This window comes from Sus scrofa, chromosome 13 (assembly GCF_054392235.1).
Source record: "Sus scrofa isolate SSC_HxYL_T2T_F1_AM1 chromosome 13, Sscrofa_HxYL_maternal_Yorkshire_Landrace_v2.0, whole genome shotgun sequence".
In the NCBI taxonomy this organism is placed as follows: domain Eukaryota; kingdom Metazoa; phylum Chordata; class Mammalia; order Artiodactyla; family Suidae; genus Sus; species Sus scrofa.
This window is the reverse complement of record NC_139395.1, coordinates 161,340,718-161,358,025: the sequence shown is the minus strand read 5'-3', so window position 1 is coordinate 161,358,025 and position 17,308 is coordinate 161,340,718. Positions and strand designations below refer to the sequence as shown.

The following is a 17,308-nucleotide window of genomic DNA, read 5'->3' as shown; positions in this document are numbered from 1 at the left end:
GGAGTTCCCGTCGTGGCGTAGTGGTTAACGAATCCAACTAGGAACCATGAGGTTGCAGGTTCGATCCCTGCCCTTGCTCAGTGGGTTAACGATCCCAAGTTGCCATGAGCTGTGGTGTAGGTTGCAGAGGTGGCTCGGATCCCGCATTGCTGTGGCTCTGGCGTAGGCTGGTGGCTACAGCTCTGATTAGACCCCTAGCCTGGGAACCTCGGGAGTGGCCCAAGAAATAGCAAAAAAAGACAAAAAACAAACAAACAAACAAACAAAAAACTACCATGAGATACCACCTCATACCAGTCAGAATGGCTGTCACAATGGCCATCATTAATAAGTCCACAAATAACAAATGCTGGAGGGGGTGTGGAGAAAAGGGAACCCTCCTGCACTGTTGGTGGGAATGTAAATTGGTACAACCACTATGGAGAATAGTATGGAGGTATCTTAGAAAACTATGCATAGATCTACCATATGACCCAGCAATCCCACTCTTAGGCATATATCCAGACAAAACTTTCCTTAAAAAAGACACATGCACCTGCATGTTCATTGCAGCACTATTCACAATAGCCAAGACATGGAATCAACCCAAATGTCCAGTGATAGATGATTGGATTAGGAAGATGTGGTATATATACACAATGGAATACTACTCAGCCATAACAAAGAATAAAATAATGCCATTTGCAGCAACATGGATGGAACTAGAGACTCTCATACTGAGTGAAGTTAAGTCAGAAAGAGAAAGACAAATACCATATGGTATCACTTGTATCTGGAATATAATATACAGCACAAAGGACTTTCCACACAAAAGAAAATCACGGACTTGGAGAATAGACTTGTGGTTGCCAAGGGGGAAGGGGAGGGAGTGGGAGGGACTGGGGGCTTGGGATAAATAGATGCAGAATGTTGCCTTCGGGATGGATTAGCAATGGAATCCTGCTGTGTAGCACTGGGAACTCTGTCTAGTCATTTATGATGGAACATGTAATGTGAGAAAAAAGAATGTATACATGTAAGTGTAACTGGGTCACCATGCTGTACAGTAGATATATATATGTGTGTGTGTGTGTGTGTGTGTGTGTGTGTGTGTGTGTGTATGATAAAAAAAAAGCAGCCCTGTTTGTTAGGAATGTAGTAATATAGTAAGTGTGGACTTTGGGACTTTGGAATTATTAATGCCCATTTGTGGATCTACCCTAGCAAGGTTTCACTACACTTATTAGGGCCCAGGTAGAAATTATTCCAGGTAGGAATTCCTAATGGTATTCATAATCACGATAGTAGTTAGGACACCAGTATTGATGTTCCGAGCAGTACTCTGAGCAGGGCGTGGTGTTAGGCCCATTATGTACATTATCTCCTTCGAGGCTCACAGCTCTTGTGAGGTAGAGACCATTGTTTCCATTTTACAGGTGACAAATCTAAGTGCAACTGATTCGTGTCAGAATGGGACTCAAGTACAGTATCTCTATGTTAATTTCCACTATGTCACACTAACAGCTGCATTTATCCACTGAATAACTGATAAAAGAATGTGAAAATAGAACAGCAGATTACAATGGAATTTAGGAACCTTAGTTCCAGCCTGGTTCTACCACTAAACTAGCTGTGATCCTTTGTTCAAACCATGTAACCCTGCGATAAAAATAACAAGTTGCATTATGAGATTTTTTTTTAATCTCTCTTCTAGCTCATAAACATGATTTTAAAGAGACTCTTGTTTTCAAAATCAAGATTTAAACTTTATTTGAAATGAAACATTAAAATTTGATTCATAATTTGTATGACATATCTAGGGAAAAAATTTCGGATCAAAAAGAATTTTTCCTACTAAATCACTCATCAATGGAGACAGTAAGAATATTGGTCTGGACTGTCAGAATATTCCAGACTGGTTTCATCAGTAAAACAGTGACTAGAAATTGCCAAGCATCTCCAGGAAAGTGGTAAAAAAATGCCCTACAAAATAAGCTTGAAATATGAAAACCAAATGGTTTGGCGAAAGACAATTTTATTAAAAAAATATATATAATACACATACACCACATATACATAATACATGTATACATACACACATATGCATATATATATAAATCTTATATTTCTCTAAAAAATTTGCTGCATAATTTATAACTCTGAATAAACTACAGATTGCCTGCTGATTATTTAATCTGTTACTCAGGAATAACTGCCTCAAACAGAAAATAAATCATCCAGATAGCCCCAAAAAGTATTCATTAGACTATACTTCATACATATCAAACCATCCTTCCCCTAACTTTTATTACAAGACCATTGAGAAAACAAAAATGGCCTTTTTGGTCTCATCAATCCATATTCTCACTTTCCAGGGAACATGGTTTTATCCAACTTACTTGTGGGGCAGATGGAATCATCAAAAACATCATCTTCAGATCCAGACTCCTCCTCATCACTCTCCAAGCTGGATTCCTCTTCACTTGATTCGTCACTTTCCTCATCTTCTTCTAAGGAGAGAGGGAAACATTTTTAATAAGCAGAGAAGGTCCTATGTTAAGCTAAATCCCAGATTTGAAAAATAAATCATGTTTCAATGAGTTAATCATGAGGGAAACAATAAAGCAGGAAATTACTCAGTACTTTGAGAAGGACTTAAAATGGTCAAGGACGTGGAGTTCCCGTCGTGGCGCAGTGGTTAACGAATCCGACTAGGAACCATGAGGCTGCGGGTTCGGTCCCTGACCTTGCTCAGTGGGTTAACGATCCGGCGTTGCCGTGAGCTGTGGTGTAGGTTGCAGACACGGCTCTGATCCTGCGTTGCTGTGGCTCTGGCGTAGGCTGGTGGCTACAGCTCCGATTCGACCCCTAGCCTGGGAACCTCCATATGCTGCGGGAGCAGCCCAAGAAATAGCAAAAAGACAAAAAAATAAATAAATAAATAAAATGGTCAAGGACGCAGAGACCATATCTCAAATGCCTGCAGAAGGTTGTGCAATTAATAATTCATTGAGTCAGAGAAGGTTGAGACTAAGCTGTCAGGATGCTTATGTTGCGACCCACCTGCCACACATTTGGTTATGTAGTCCACAATTCCTAAATCACAGTGCTCTGAAAACCGAGAAGATTTGCATAACGTCTCTGAACTGAAATAATGCTATTTATCATATTTATTTTACCTAGTGTGAATATTCATATCTTGCTGTGGAACTATTTAAGATGTTTCATTTGTTTGATTAATCCTGATGGGATGTTAGTTGACAAAGACTCTCCTTTGACCAAACTTGAGTCTTCTCACTCCTCTGACTAGTCCTTGACCTTGAGCTCTGTCCAGGGCCCATTTAGTCCAGTTTTAGGAAGAATCCTGTTGAGCCAGTTTAGTAAAATTCCCCACCCTAGATACCTGATCAAATTCCTTATTCCCCACCCTCAATAGCTTATCCCTCTGGCCTGCTGTCAGCAAAAATCTTTTTAGGTCAGTTTAGCAAAGAATTACCCTACTGCTTAGTAATTTTCTATCAACTAACTCCCATTTTGTTCCTTGGCTATAAATCTCCACTTGTCATGTTGTAGTCAGAGTTAAACTGATTTCTCTCCCCTACCACAAAACCCCATTTTATTGCTCCCCAGAATAAAGTCTGCTTTATCATTTTTTAACAAGGGTCATGAATAATTTTTCTCTTTAACAATGACACACAGGCATTCTGTGGCACAGTGGGTTAAGGATCCAATATTGTCACTGCTGCAGCTGGGTCGCTGTTATGGTGCAGATTTCATCCCTGGCCTGGGAACTTCTACATGCTTGTGGAGCAGAAAAAAAAAAACAAAAAACAAAAAAAACCCCCAAAACAAAACAATGACAAATATGTTATCTTTTATAAAACGTAAATTAAAAAAAAATTTTTTTTGGCTACACCCATGGCATGCAGAGGTTCTGAGGCCAGGGATCAAAAGCATACCACAGCAGCAACCTGAGCCACTGCAGTAACAATGCTGGATCCCCACTGAGCCACAGAGAACTCCTAAACATTTTTGAATATTAAAATATGTTTTCTCCCAAGAGTTTGGGTAAGGAATTGTAGATCTCCCCTACTCAACTCTGTACATTTTCTATTACAACGCCTTAATCCAATCTAGGAACTAGATTACCAATTGCAAATTTCTATTATGGACTATCAAATTAGAGATAAGAAGTGGACCTCATACTCTCTAGAAGATTTCTTAAATTTAAGATGTGTCTCAAAATGAAGTGATCTGTACCACCTTAGGAAATAAATCATCAAAGTTAAAAATTAAGCCTTAAAGTTCTTACATAGACTTCTGCTTTCAGGAAGATGTAGTAGATCTGCTTTTTCCTATCCCTCCCACTGAACACCCCTGGTCATCATATGTAAAGCAAACACAAGAAGACTGAGAAGTGGAAAGAAGAAACAGACCCTCTGTGCACCTGAGACCCTGAGAAACAAAACTGTGGTAGGTTTCTTGGGGCTTCTTTTTGTGCCGTCTGTCTCAGAGGGGGAGCAGACTATGTCAGCAACCTGAAACACCAGCAGGTGCAGACAGAGAAAGGGCCGGCTAGAACCTGCGCTCTCTCACCAAAAAATCAGAAAAGAGGCAGCCTAGCAAGGCAGAACACTTGGGGTGGGGGGAAACAGGAAAAAAACCTCTGGTCCCATTCACACCCACATCAGCAAAGGCCAAGTGGGAGACTAGACATCCACCCTGGCCTCACTGCAGTGAGGCACCCATGTTCCCACTAGGATGGTGTCAGAAAAGGCCAAGTAAGGAACCAGGACATTTACTCCTGTTGATCGTGAACCAGTCCTGTGTGCTCTCCACCAAGATGTCTGTGGAGAGCACACAGGTATCCTGGCCTTCCACTCTCGGATGGCAGTAACAAGGCTCTCTTCCTCCTTGCTGCAGACCTGGTGTCAGAAGATCACTGGTGGACAGTCAGAAATTTAATTGTTGCCCAGAGGGGCCCAGGCCTTTCCCAATTGTCAGTAGAAACTCTGTGGGGAGCTAGAACACCACTTTTTACAGATAGAAATTCCCAAAGAATCTATCAAAGATTCCTAGAACTAATAAGTGAGGTTATAAAATATAAGATAAACATCTAAAAAGCAAATTGTATCTTCTCTATAGAACTAGTATGAATATGCGGACACCAGAATTAAAAATAAAATACCTTTCAGAAGCACTCACAAAAAAAAAAAAATACTTGGTGTAAATCTAACAAAACATGAACATGACATGTATATTGAAAACTACACAATGCTGTTGACAAATCAAAACTTTAAATAAATACATACTGGGTTTATGCTTGGAAGACTTAGCATAGTAAAGATGCTAATTCTCCCCAGATTGATACAGAGGCTTAAACACACTGCTACCAAAATTCCAACAAGATCATTTGGAGATAGAAAAAATTCTAAAATATGGAGATATAAAGGAACTAGAATAGATAGAAGAATTTAAAAAAAAAGAATAAAGTGGGAGGAATGAGTCTTCCCAATTTCAGAACTCAATAGCTCCTATCATCGAGACAGTAGTATTGGTGGAGAGATAGGCACAAAGATAAATACAACAGAGGAGAAAACCCAGAAATAGATCCATACAGATAGGCCCAAGTGATTTTTGACAAAGATCAAAAGCAATTCAATAGAAGAAAGATAGTCTTTTCAACAAATGGTGCTATGACAATTTTTTTAAATTTAGAATGATTTTATTTTTAAGCATTATATGTACATTTCTAAGGATGCATATGATTTATGCATCTACTGGGAATTTCTTTTCTACATAAGTATGGAGAAAAACAGCAATACAGGAGACATGGTTACAAAGAATGAACACAGTTTTCATACTCACTTAACATTCCTAGGAGAAAAAAAAATTTTTGACTTAAGTCCCACACCTTATACAAAATTTAACTCCAAATGGATCATGGACTTAAACGTAAAATGTAAAACTATAAAACATTTAGGAAAAAAAAAAAAAAAGGAGAAAATCTTTGGGACCTAGGGCTAGGCAAAGAATTCTTAGACTTGACAAGAAAACAAGATCCAAAAAAAAGGAAAAACTGACAATTTGGACATTGACAAAATTCAAAACTATTGCTCTGAAAGTGATTCTGTTAAGGAAATGAAAGAACAAGCTGCAGAACCAGGAGAAAATATCTGCCAATCACATACCAGACAAAGGACTAGTATGTATAACATGTAAAGAACTCTCAAAACTCAATAGTACAGAAGTAAACAATCCTATTGAAATGTGGGCAAAAAAACTTGAAAAGACAATTTACCAAAGATATACAAGTGGCAAATAAACAGATGAAAAGATATGCTTGTTAAATGAAACTACCCTATGCTATCTCCTACCAGACTTTCTTTCTTGCCCTCTCTCTCTCTCCAGAGACCTAAAGGTTATATCCTCTCCTCTTTAACTCCAGAGTGCCTCTACATTGTTTACGATGGAGTGAAAAATAGGTATGTAATATGTCCCTTGGTTACTTCCCTACTTTATGCTAATGAGAGAAAACAGGATCATATATAAGAAAGAAATACAAACCAGCATTTCCTTCAACCTCCTTTTTCTTCACCCTCTTAATCCTCTTCTTTAGTACCTTCATGAGGAAGTTAGCAAATTTGTTGTTTTCTCCAAGAGCTGCTTGGAAACCAGCATAGAGTGCTTTTTCTTGGTCCTGGAGTTTGGCGACTTCATTCTTCTTCTCTTCCATCTCTTTAAGTGTTTCATTTATTTTCCACTAAATGAACAACAATAATAACAAATAATAAATAAAATATTACTAACAGAAACAGACTCACAGCAATAGAGAAGAGACTTTTGGTTGCCAAGGGGGAGAGGAGAGGGAGTGGGATGGATGGGGAGTTTGGGGGGGATGGGGAGTTCTAAACTATTACATTTAGAATGGATAAGCAATGAGTTCCTACTCTTTAGCATGGGGACCTATATCCAGTCTTCTGGGACAGAACATGATGGAAGATGTTTATGTGAGAGAGTGTTTGGCCTATGTTTACCTCTAGGAGTTTGATAGTGTCTGGTCTTATATCTAGGTCTTTAATCCATTTGGAGTTTATTTTTGTGTATGGTGTTAGGGAGTGTTCTAATTTCATTCTTTTCCATATGGCTGTCCAGTTTTCCCAGCACCACTTATTGAACAAGCTGTCCTTTCTCCATTGTATAGTCTTGCTTCCTTTGTCATAGATTAGTTGGCTGTAAGTGCATGGGTTTAATTCTGGGCTTTCTATCCTGTTCCACTGATCTATATGTCTGTCTTTGTGCCAGTACCATGCAGTTTTGATGACTGTTGCTTTGTAGTATAGTCTGAAGTCTGGGAGCCTGATTCCTCCAGCTCCATTTTTCTTTTTCAGGATGTCTTTGGCTATTCTGGGTCTTTTGTACTTCCAAACAAACTTTAAAATATTTTGTTCAAGTTCTGTGAAAAATGTCCTTGGTAATTTGATAGGGATTGCATTGAATCTGTAGATTGCCTTGGGTAGTATAGTCATTTTGATAATATTAACTCTTCCAATCTATGAGCGTGGTATATCTTTCCATCTATTTGTGTCATCTTTGATTTCTTTCATCAGTGGCTTGTAGTTTTCAGAGTACAGGTCTTTTGTTTCTTTAGGTAGGTTTACTCCTACTCTCTCACATAAACAACAGCAACATCTTCTCAGATCCACCTATCAGAGTACTGACAATAAAAAGAAAAATAAACAAATGGGACCTAATCAAACTTCAAAGTTTCTGCACAGAAAAGAAAACCCTAAACAACACAAAAAGACAACCCACAGAATGGGAGAAAATCTTTGCAAATGAATCAACTGACAAGGGATTCATCTCCAAAATTTATAAACAACTTCTGCAGCTCCATACCAAAAAAACAAACAATCCCATCAAAAAATGGGTGGAAGATCTAAACAGACAGTTCTCCAAAAAAGACATACAGACGGCCGAGAAACACATGAAAAGATGTTCAGCATCACTCTTATTAGAGAAATGCAAATCAAAACCACTCTGAGGTACCACCTTACACAAGCCAGAATGGCCATCATCCAAAAGTCTACAAACAATAAGGGCTGGAGAGGGTGTGGAGAAAAAGATACCCTATTACACTGTTGGTGGGATTGTAAATTGGTGCAACCACTGTGGAAAACAGTATGGAGATTCCTCAGAAAACTAAACATAGAACTACCATTTGATCCAGCAATCCCACTCTTGGGCATCTATCCAGAGAAAACCACAACTCAAAAAGACACATGTATTCCAATGTTCATTGCAGCACTATTTACAATAGCCAAGACATGGAAACAACCTAAATGTCCATTGACAGATGAGTGGATCCAGAAGATGTGGTACAAATACACAGTGGAATATTACTCAGCCATCAAAAAGAACGAAATACCAGCATTTTTAGCAACATGGATGGACCTAGAAACTATCATGCTAAGTGAAGTCAGTCATACAATGAGACACCAACATCAAATGCTTTCACCGACATGTGGAATCTGAAAAAAGGACAGACTGAACTTCTTTGCAGAACAGATGCTGACTCACAGACATTGAAAAACTTATGGTCTCCGGAGGAGACAGTTTGGGGGGTGGGGGGATGTGCTTGGGCTGTGGGATGGAAATCCTGTGAAATCAGATTGTTATGATCATTATACAACTACAGATGTGATAAATTCATTTGAGTAATAAAAAAAAAATGAAAAAAAAAAGAACATGATGGAAGATAGTATGAGAAAAAGAATGCATATATATGTATGCTTGGGTCACTTTGCTGTACAGAAGAAATTGGTACAACATTGCAAATCAACTGTAATTTGAAAAAATACAAAAAATTTTTCTGATAAACTAGGTTCAGAGAACAACGTACATTACAATGGAAGGTTACAGTCTACAAACATTTTTTACAAGCTTCTTAATAGAAGTTTACATTTCTGATGTTTGTAAAGCCATGTATTTGGTTAAAATTTTATAATTCTTTTGTAAAAATCAATTAAGTTCAGAATCAGATAAGTTTGATTTTTTTATGTTTAACTTCCTCAAGAAACTAAATTAAATTTTTTTCTGATATGTGGAGATCAGCTAATATTTTCCCATGTGTAGTCTCAAAAAAGATTTTTTTAATATTAATATAACTAAACCAAAAAGGCACGTTAGCTCTTAGCGGAGCTGACGTACCTAAAAACTAATGTCACTAATGAGTATGTATTATCTATTTAATAGAATCCTCTTCCCTTAAGACAAAAAGATAGTCTCTAAATTTAATATATAGATTAATATATGCACATTAAATTTAATATACACATTAAATTTAATATACACATTTAATATATTAAATATATACATTAAATTTAATATACATTAAATTTAATGTATTAATGTATACATTAATATATTAAATATATGCATATTAAATTTAATATATATTAAATATATATGCACACATATATATACACACACATATATACACACACATATATATAACAAATAAAGAAGCTTAATTTCCTGTGCTACTCAATTATTTATTACTCTGAAACTAGATATGATACTTAAGAAATTCACCAACTTCTTTTCCAAGTATGTTTATTCATAAGGATTATATATAATAAAATTCAACTTCACACAATAGCTGCTAACAAAAATATAGTCTTTTAATTTTGAAATCTATAGGTAAACTAAACCTAAGGGTCAATTTTGAAAAATTTATCCTCCTTGTTACAAAATATCAGAACAAATTCACTAAAAAATGTGATTCACTTCTCCCTGGCCAAGGATCCCAAAAACAGAGAACAAGCAGGAATAACTGGGAAAAGGAGGAGGAAGAGAAGACAAGAAAGAGATGTGGACTAGAATGAGGGGGGTAAATGAAGTTGAGAAGAAAAAAAGAAGGATCAAGTTCCCTCCATAACTAAGACTGTAGCCAGCTAGCATTCCCCTTCCCACTCATACCTGCATGTCCTGTTCCTCTTTGTCTAATGAATTAACACGTTCTTGAAGTATGTTCTCTTGTTTTTCAAAATTCTTCAGGAGAAGCATTTCTTGAAATAATGTGACATGGTGCAGGTCGGATAACTTCATCTGAGTATCTAGTTTCAGTTTCTGATGTCTCAGGAGACGGAGTTCTGCATCAAAAGTGACAATCAGTTCTTTGATCTGAGGTGGAAAAAGATTTGAAGACATGTTAGAAGTTAAAAACAGGTACACGCATTTTAAAAACTATCCAAAAATACTAATTTCACTGGGACAAACATTTTATTATGCTATTATGCCCTGATTATGGATGGAGAATTATAAGGGTGGGTGGGTACATCTGCATATATGTAGTCACATAAATCAGTTCATCAGTGGTACTAAATATATATAAATTTAAGTGGTAGGAATTCTGTAACTGCATTTCTTCCAGCTATTTCTTTACCAGTAATTATTAAATCATTGATCAAGAATGTTCTTCTTGCTGGTTTAAATCAGAAACTATCAGCTCTTTGTGGGTAGTATTTATATCTGTCTCCACTCTATCCCCATAGTATCTCTCCATTGTCCTTCATGCAGTAAGCACTAAAAAGAAATTTTTTCCTCACCTTCTTATTTGGAAAAATTTTAAATCTTTTAAACAGAACAGTAAGTATTTTTAAATAGATCAGTATAATCATGGAATTACAAGAAACTTGTTCAATCTTCTTAGTTTGTTTACAGATGAAGAAACTGAGCCTAAAAGTGATTACTGAGATCAAAACTAATTTGTTTCAGAGCTAGGATAAGAACCTAAATATCTCAAGTCTTGGTCTAGACTTTATTCTACTGTCATTCCAAATGACTTTAAATTCTCAGTTTTGCTTTGATTTTGATACAACTTCTCCCTCACCCCATCCCAAAGGGGATGAAGAGATCAAGCTAAAGCGCCCAAAGGTGGATTATCCCAAGGAAATGAGTACAACAGGAACACAAACTCTTCCATACTTTTCATTAGGCTGTATATGAGGGGGAACCTCAATATCAAGTGCCTGTCATGAGTGAGGGCTCAGCGTGGGGCTGAGAAAGAGGAAGATATCTGTGGGTTTGGGGCAGGAAACTGCTGGAGAATTTCAGAGAGCTAAAAAAAAAAACCCCAAAACTGACAAAAAAACTAACAATCCAAGAAGAAAAAACTAAACTTTTGTTTTGTTTTGTTTTTGTCTTTTTGCTGTTTCTTGGGCCGCTCCCGCGGCATATGGAGGTTCCCAGGCTAGGGGTCCAATCGGAGCTATAGCTGCCGGCCTAAGCCAGAGCCACAGCAACGTGGGATCCGAGCACATCTGCAACCTACACCACAGCTCGTGGCAATGCTGGATCATCAACCCACTGAGCAAGGGCAAGGACCGAACCCGCAACCTCATGGTTCCTAGTCAGATTCGTTAACCACTGCGCCACGATGGGAACTCCTAAACTTTTAACTATGTATGACTAGAGACTAAGTGGGCTCCCCTTCAATGCTTATTTCAACAAATCGGAATTATTTTTAAATTTCTTTGGAGGCAGGACTATGTTTTTTTTCAGTGCAACACCATTCTGAAGCTGTACCACAGAGATGTCCAAGTTTGTAAGGGTTACACTCATTTTATTCTCACCACCCCTCATAGCCTATAAATTTTATAAGGATAGAGAACATGTCTGACTTGAGCATTATTGCATTCCTATTACCTAGTAAGCCCTGTCCTTAGGCATAGCATGTCCAATGAACATTTCTTAAATTTATAAAATAGTAAAAATTCAATCAAAATTTTATAGTAAAAATTGGCGTAACATTGTAAATCAACTATATTTTAAGAAAAAAAATTTTTAACTGAATATCTACTCTATGGCTGACATTGTCCTAGACACTTCAGGGGAATGCCACAAAGAACAATATAATCTAATGAAATAGAGACTGAAGAAGATGAAGATGGAGAAGGAGGAGGAGGAGAAGAAAAGATCAATGAAACTAAAAGCTGGTTCTTTGTAAAGTTAAACAAAACTGATAAACCTTTAGCCAGACTCATCAAGGAAAAAAGGGAGAGTGCTCAAATCAAATAAAATCAGGAATGAAAAAGAAGTTACAACTGACACCAAAGAAATACAAAAGATATAGGAGACTACTACTAACAACTATATACCAACAAAATGGACAGCCTAGTAATAAATGGACAAATTCTTAGAAATGACAAAGATACCACTCTTGCCACTTTTGTTCAAGATAGTACTGGAAGTCCTAATCACAGAGATCGAACAAGAAAAAGAAATAAAAGGAATCCAAATTGAAAAGAAAGAAGTAAAACTGTCACTGTTTGCAGATTACATGACAATTACCATACATAGAAAATCCTAAAGACACCACCAGAAAACTACTGGAGTTCAGAAATGAATTTGGAAAAGTTGCAGGATTTAAAATTAATATTCAGAAATCTGCTATATTTCTATATACTAACAGCAAACTATCAGAAAGAGATATTAAGGAAACAACTTCATTGACCACTGTATCAAAAAGAATAAAATACCTAGAAATAAACCTACTTAAGGAGGTAAAAGACCTGTACTCAGAAAACTATAAGAAATTGATGAAAGAAATTGAAGATGACACCAACAGATGGAAAGACATACCATGTTCTTGGACTGGAAGAATCAATGTTATTATAGTGACCATACTACCCAAGGTAATCTATAGATTCAATGCAATCACTATCAAAATACCAATAGCATTTTTCACAAAACTAAAACAATTTTTTAAAATTTGTATGGAAACAAAAAAGACCCTGAATACCAAAACAATCTTGAAAAAGAACAGAGCTGGAGGAATCAAGATCTCTGACTTTAGACTATTCTACAAAGCTACAGTAATCAGTATGGTACTGACACAAAAACAGACACTTAGATGGTGTGGAACAGAATTAGAGACCAGAAATAAACCCGCACATTTATGATCTATTAATCTACAACAAAGAAAGCAAGAATATACAATAGAGAAAAGACAGCCACTTCAATAAGTGATACTGGGAAAATTGGACAGCTATATGTACAAGAATGAAATTAGACCATTCTCTAGCACCATATATAAAAATAAATTCAAAATGGATTAAAAATTAAATGTAAGACTGAAAACCATAAAACTCCTAGAGGAAAACATAAGCAGAGCTCTCTTTGACATAAATTAAAGCAATATTTTTAAAATCTGTTTCCTAGAGCAAAGGAAACAAAAGCAAAAATAAACAAATAGAAACTAAATTTAAATGCTTCTGCATGTCAAAGGAAACCATCAACAAAATGAAAAGACAATCTATTGAATGAGAGAAAAATTTGCAAGTGATATGATCCATAAGGAGTTAATATCCAAATACATTAAACAGCTCACACGACTCAACATCAAAAAACAAATGACTTGATGAATAGGCATTTTTCTAAAGAGGAAATGCCAATGGCCAACAGGAACATGAAAAGATGTTCAACATTGCTAATCATCAGGGAAATACAAATCAAAACCTCAAGGTATTACCTCACACCTGGCAGAATGGCTATGAACAAAAAGAACACAAATAACAAATGTTGGTGAAGATGTGGAGAAAAGGGAACCCTCATACACTGTTGGTGGGTATTTAAGTTGGTGTAGCCACTGTGGAAAACAGTACAGAGATTTCTCAAAATAAATAAATAAATAAAACTACCATATGATCCAGCAATTCCACTCCTCAAAAAAATAAAAAATAAAAATTCTAATTTCAAAAGATACATGTACCCCCATGTTCATTGTAGCAGTATTTACAATTACCAAGACATGGAAACAACCTAAGTGTCCATCAACAGATGAATGGATAAAGAAGATGTGGTACATATATACAATGGAATACTACTCAGCTATAAAAAGGAATGAAATTTTACCATTTGCAACAACACAAATGGACCTGGGGGATATTGTGGTTTGTGAAATAAGTCAGCCAAAGAAAGACAAATACTATTTGTTAGCACTAATACAGGGAATCTAAAAAATAAAACAAGCTGGGGAATATGACAAAAAATAGACTAGCAGATATAGAGAACAAACTAGTGGTTACTAGTAGGGAGAAGGAAGTGGGGAGGGACAATATGGGGGAGGAGATTAAGAGATTAAAAACCATTAAGTATAAAATAAGCTGTAAGGATATACTGTACAACACAGGAATAGAGCCCATATTTTATAATAACTACAAATGGAGTATAACCTTGAAAAATGTGAATCACTTTAATGTATACCTATACCTTATATTGTACATCCACTACACTTAAATTTAAAATTTGTATAATTTGTAACACAAAACTCACATACAAAAAGAAAAATAAGTGCAAAACATAAGGCATGGATTATAAATGCAGATGGAGTTTAGAAAAAACAAAGAGTATGTAATTTGGGCAGAAGATTCTGGAGAGGATTTGGAAGTGAGATGAGTCCTGAATGATAACAACTTGGGAAGGAAGTCACTGCAGGTAGAAGGAAATAGCAAAGGAAAAACCACAGACAGAAAACTCAGAAGGAGGGTGGTGAGTGGGGAGAACGAGGGAGAGTGAGAGAACAGGGCTAGATAAAGCAGAGATAATGGGTGAAGAATGATGTTGGGAAGCATAGGGGCTGCCTTCAGAGTGGGGCTGGAAAGACACTGAGGAAGGGGACTCTGTAGGGCTGGCAGGAGGGAGCTTTCCATTCAGGAAAGGTCCTTTCCTTCCACATTCAGAGGACTTCCTGCATACAACTGGTCCCAGCCTGGTCCTGATTTACTAGTAATAAAAATTTTGCCAAACCAGCTCCAGGGACAATTCTGAAGCCAGTCATTACCATGAACATTTGCACTAGTTGAGCAAATCACACCGTAGAGAAAGAGCAGGGAGTAAAAAGCAGAGGATGCGCCATTTTCACCAGAGGTCGTTTAGTTATGCTCTATCATCTGAAAGCTGCTCCAACACTTCCCCTTTAGCCATGACTTCAGTTAGATACCAATTAACATGGATTTGCCCTTCATTCTTAGTTTCCAGAGAGAAAAAATTTTAAAGTTCCAAAGTTTTGGGCAGGAACAAGGATTTTCAGAAGACCAGGGATGGGGAGGAAGCCATCAGTGAGTTGTGGGCTGGTTAGAGTTTGGGGAGAAGGTTAATGTAGAGAAATTAAAAATAAATGAACAACTAGATCTGGTTCTTCCTTGCTCTCCTCTCTTTCAGCTTTAAATAAACAGTCTCATCTCTTACCCTGTTGATCAAATACTGTTGCATGTACAAGTGTTTAATCTCATCCCGCTTCATAATCTCTAGCTCCACTTCAGTTGGATCTGCTTTTGCAAATTCCATGAACTTTGGAACATCAAAATTGAATGCTGAAGCTCTTGAAGATCTAGACAATGAATCACGCGTCGTCAAATCCCTGTCTTTTCCAGAAGAGAGCTTGAGAAATCTTCCAGCTGAGCCCCCAGATGCTGCTTGTTCCACCTGGGGGATGTGATCAGACAGCTTTTTCATCTGCTGTTGTTTAAAAGCTAGGAGGGTTTCTTCATCGTACTGAAATCTCTTTTCTGGAACTTCTTCCGGGCGTATCTGAGGGATTTGGGGAATGGGGATGTGCTTGGATTCATGCAGAGCTGACTGGATGTTCTTCAGCTCTTGCACTAGGCACTGTATTTCCTCGACGACTGCCACTTTAAGGTCTCGAAGAGAGATGATGCACTTGTTCATGTGCATTTTCTTGGAATGAACCTGATAAAAAGAATAGCAAGGAAGCAAAATGACAACCCACTCACAAAGAGTAGCTGGAAATAGGATTTGCTTCTGTCCCCTGACTGGTTGGTCTAGCAAAAATTCAAGATAAAAATGTATCTGGTCATTTTTGTTCACTACTAAGTTATATTCTCTGGCTTTTAGGCTTTTCTCCATTTAGCCTCTCCACAAGTGGGGAGAGAATCTGGATGTGACCTCTGAAGTCCCTCAGCTGGCTTGTTCGGGCTGAGTTCCCCTGTTCTCCTCCTACCTCTTAATGGAAGTCCCTCCTGAGCCTTGTACTCAGCCCTGCTCTAGGGAGGGAAAGGTCATTCTTTGGTCAGGAACACACAAATAGCTATCCTTCTCTGATGGAGATTCAGATCCCATTGGATTAGAAACCTAGGGTTGCCCAGCTAGGGCCAAACTACAGTGTAGCCTGTTTTCATCCGCATTATTTTGGCCGCATTATTCCCATTCCTTCTTGGCCAGACAGGGTCATGATCCAGAATTTCTGTGTCATGTCATTCCAAGAGATTCCTGCACTCTTCCTTGTTTTCTTATCCACTTATCTAAGCCAAGCTAGGCCCTGGCCTCCAGCCACAGGTATCATACAAGCTCCCTGCTCCCTCACTGCCAGCTCTTTTCACAGTCTCTGTTTCCCAGTTGCCCTTACCGGAGCCTGTAGTCGCATGTAACCCTGCTCCTCTGTGCAGTTAGACAATTAGCCCAAAGGCTATTAAGAGTAACTTTTCATACACATGCAGGTTAAGAAAAGTAAAATATTAAAGAGCACATCTTCAAGTAGTCTTACAAAACTTACTGTATACTATCTACTACAACAAAATAGAGCTGTTTTAGGTGCTTCAGAAGAAGACTAAAGCATTAAGGTTTAAACCCAAAATTCAGTAAGTACTTAGGTGAATCCAGGACCACTTCTGAAGTACCTAGAAGGTTGAGAATTAAGCTGAGAAGAACAAATGGAAACCCACTTGATGGCTGTTAAGACCTGCCTCTTTGAGAAGCGCTATTTATACACCAAGCCTCTTCTTCTCATTTTCCAAATACCACACACATTAACACTGGCCACAGGCAGGGCAGATATATAATATACTATTTCTAAAATGCTTGATACTCTTCAATAATTTTGAATTTAACCATGATAAGAATGACTCTTTATTGACTCTGGCCATTACCTTAACCATAAGTAGTAACCTAGACATGTCTTATTGTTGTTCATTGGTATTAATACTTTTTTTTTTTTTAACAGACTATATAACTGAGGCTTAGGGAGATTTGTATGACTAGTAAAGTTCACATATTAAGTGGTAGAGATTGGAATGGAACTCTGACCTTCTGACTTGTAGAATAGTGTGTTCTAAATTATTTGATGCAATTTTTTTTTAAGGGGCTGCACCAGTGGCACATGGAAGTTCTCAGGCTAGAGGTCAAATTGGAGCTACAGCTCCCATACCACAGCCAGAGCAACACCAAATCTGAGCCACATCTGAGACCTACATCACAGCTCACGGCAACACTGGATCCTTAACCCATTGAGCAAGGCCAGGTCTTGAAC

At 37.5% G+C, this 17,308-nt stretch overlaps 1 protein-coding gene across 6 annotated transcripts in view; it reads right to left on the bottom strand.

Moving 5' to 3' along the window:
* CFAP44 (cilia and flagella associated protein 44) overlaps positions 1 to 17,308 on the bottom strand; it is a 139,999-nt gene that overhangs the window by 11,418 nt on the left and 111,273 nt on the right. For 5 of the 6 annotated variants that reach the window (XR_014824806.1, XM_021070360.2, XM_021070362.2 and 2 more), the window contains 4 exons: positions 15,232 to 15,732; positions 9,961 to 10,164; positions 6,547 to 6,742; positions 2,379 to 2,489 (listed from right to left, as the gene is read on the bottom strand). Coding sequence is in view for 4 of the 6 variants with exons in the window: in XM_021070360.2 (XP_020926019.2) it covers positions 2,379 to 2,489; positions 6,547 to 6,742; positions 9,961 to 10,164; positions 15,232 to 15,732 (1,012 nt within the window). In the remaining 2 variants the exon portion in view is untranslated. Of the gene's footprint in view, positions 1 to 2,378; positions 2,490 to 6,546; positions 6,743 to 9,960; positions 10,165 to 15,231; positions 15,733 to 17,308 lie in introns of those variants that run through there. The other variant, XR_002337897.2, reaches the window with a different exon arrangement.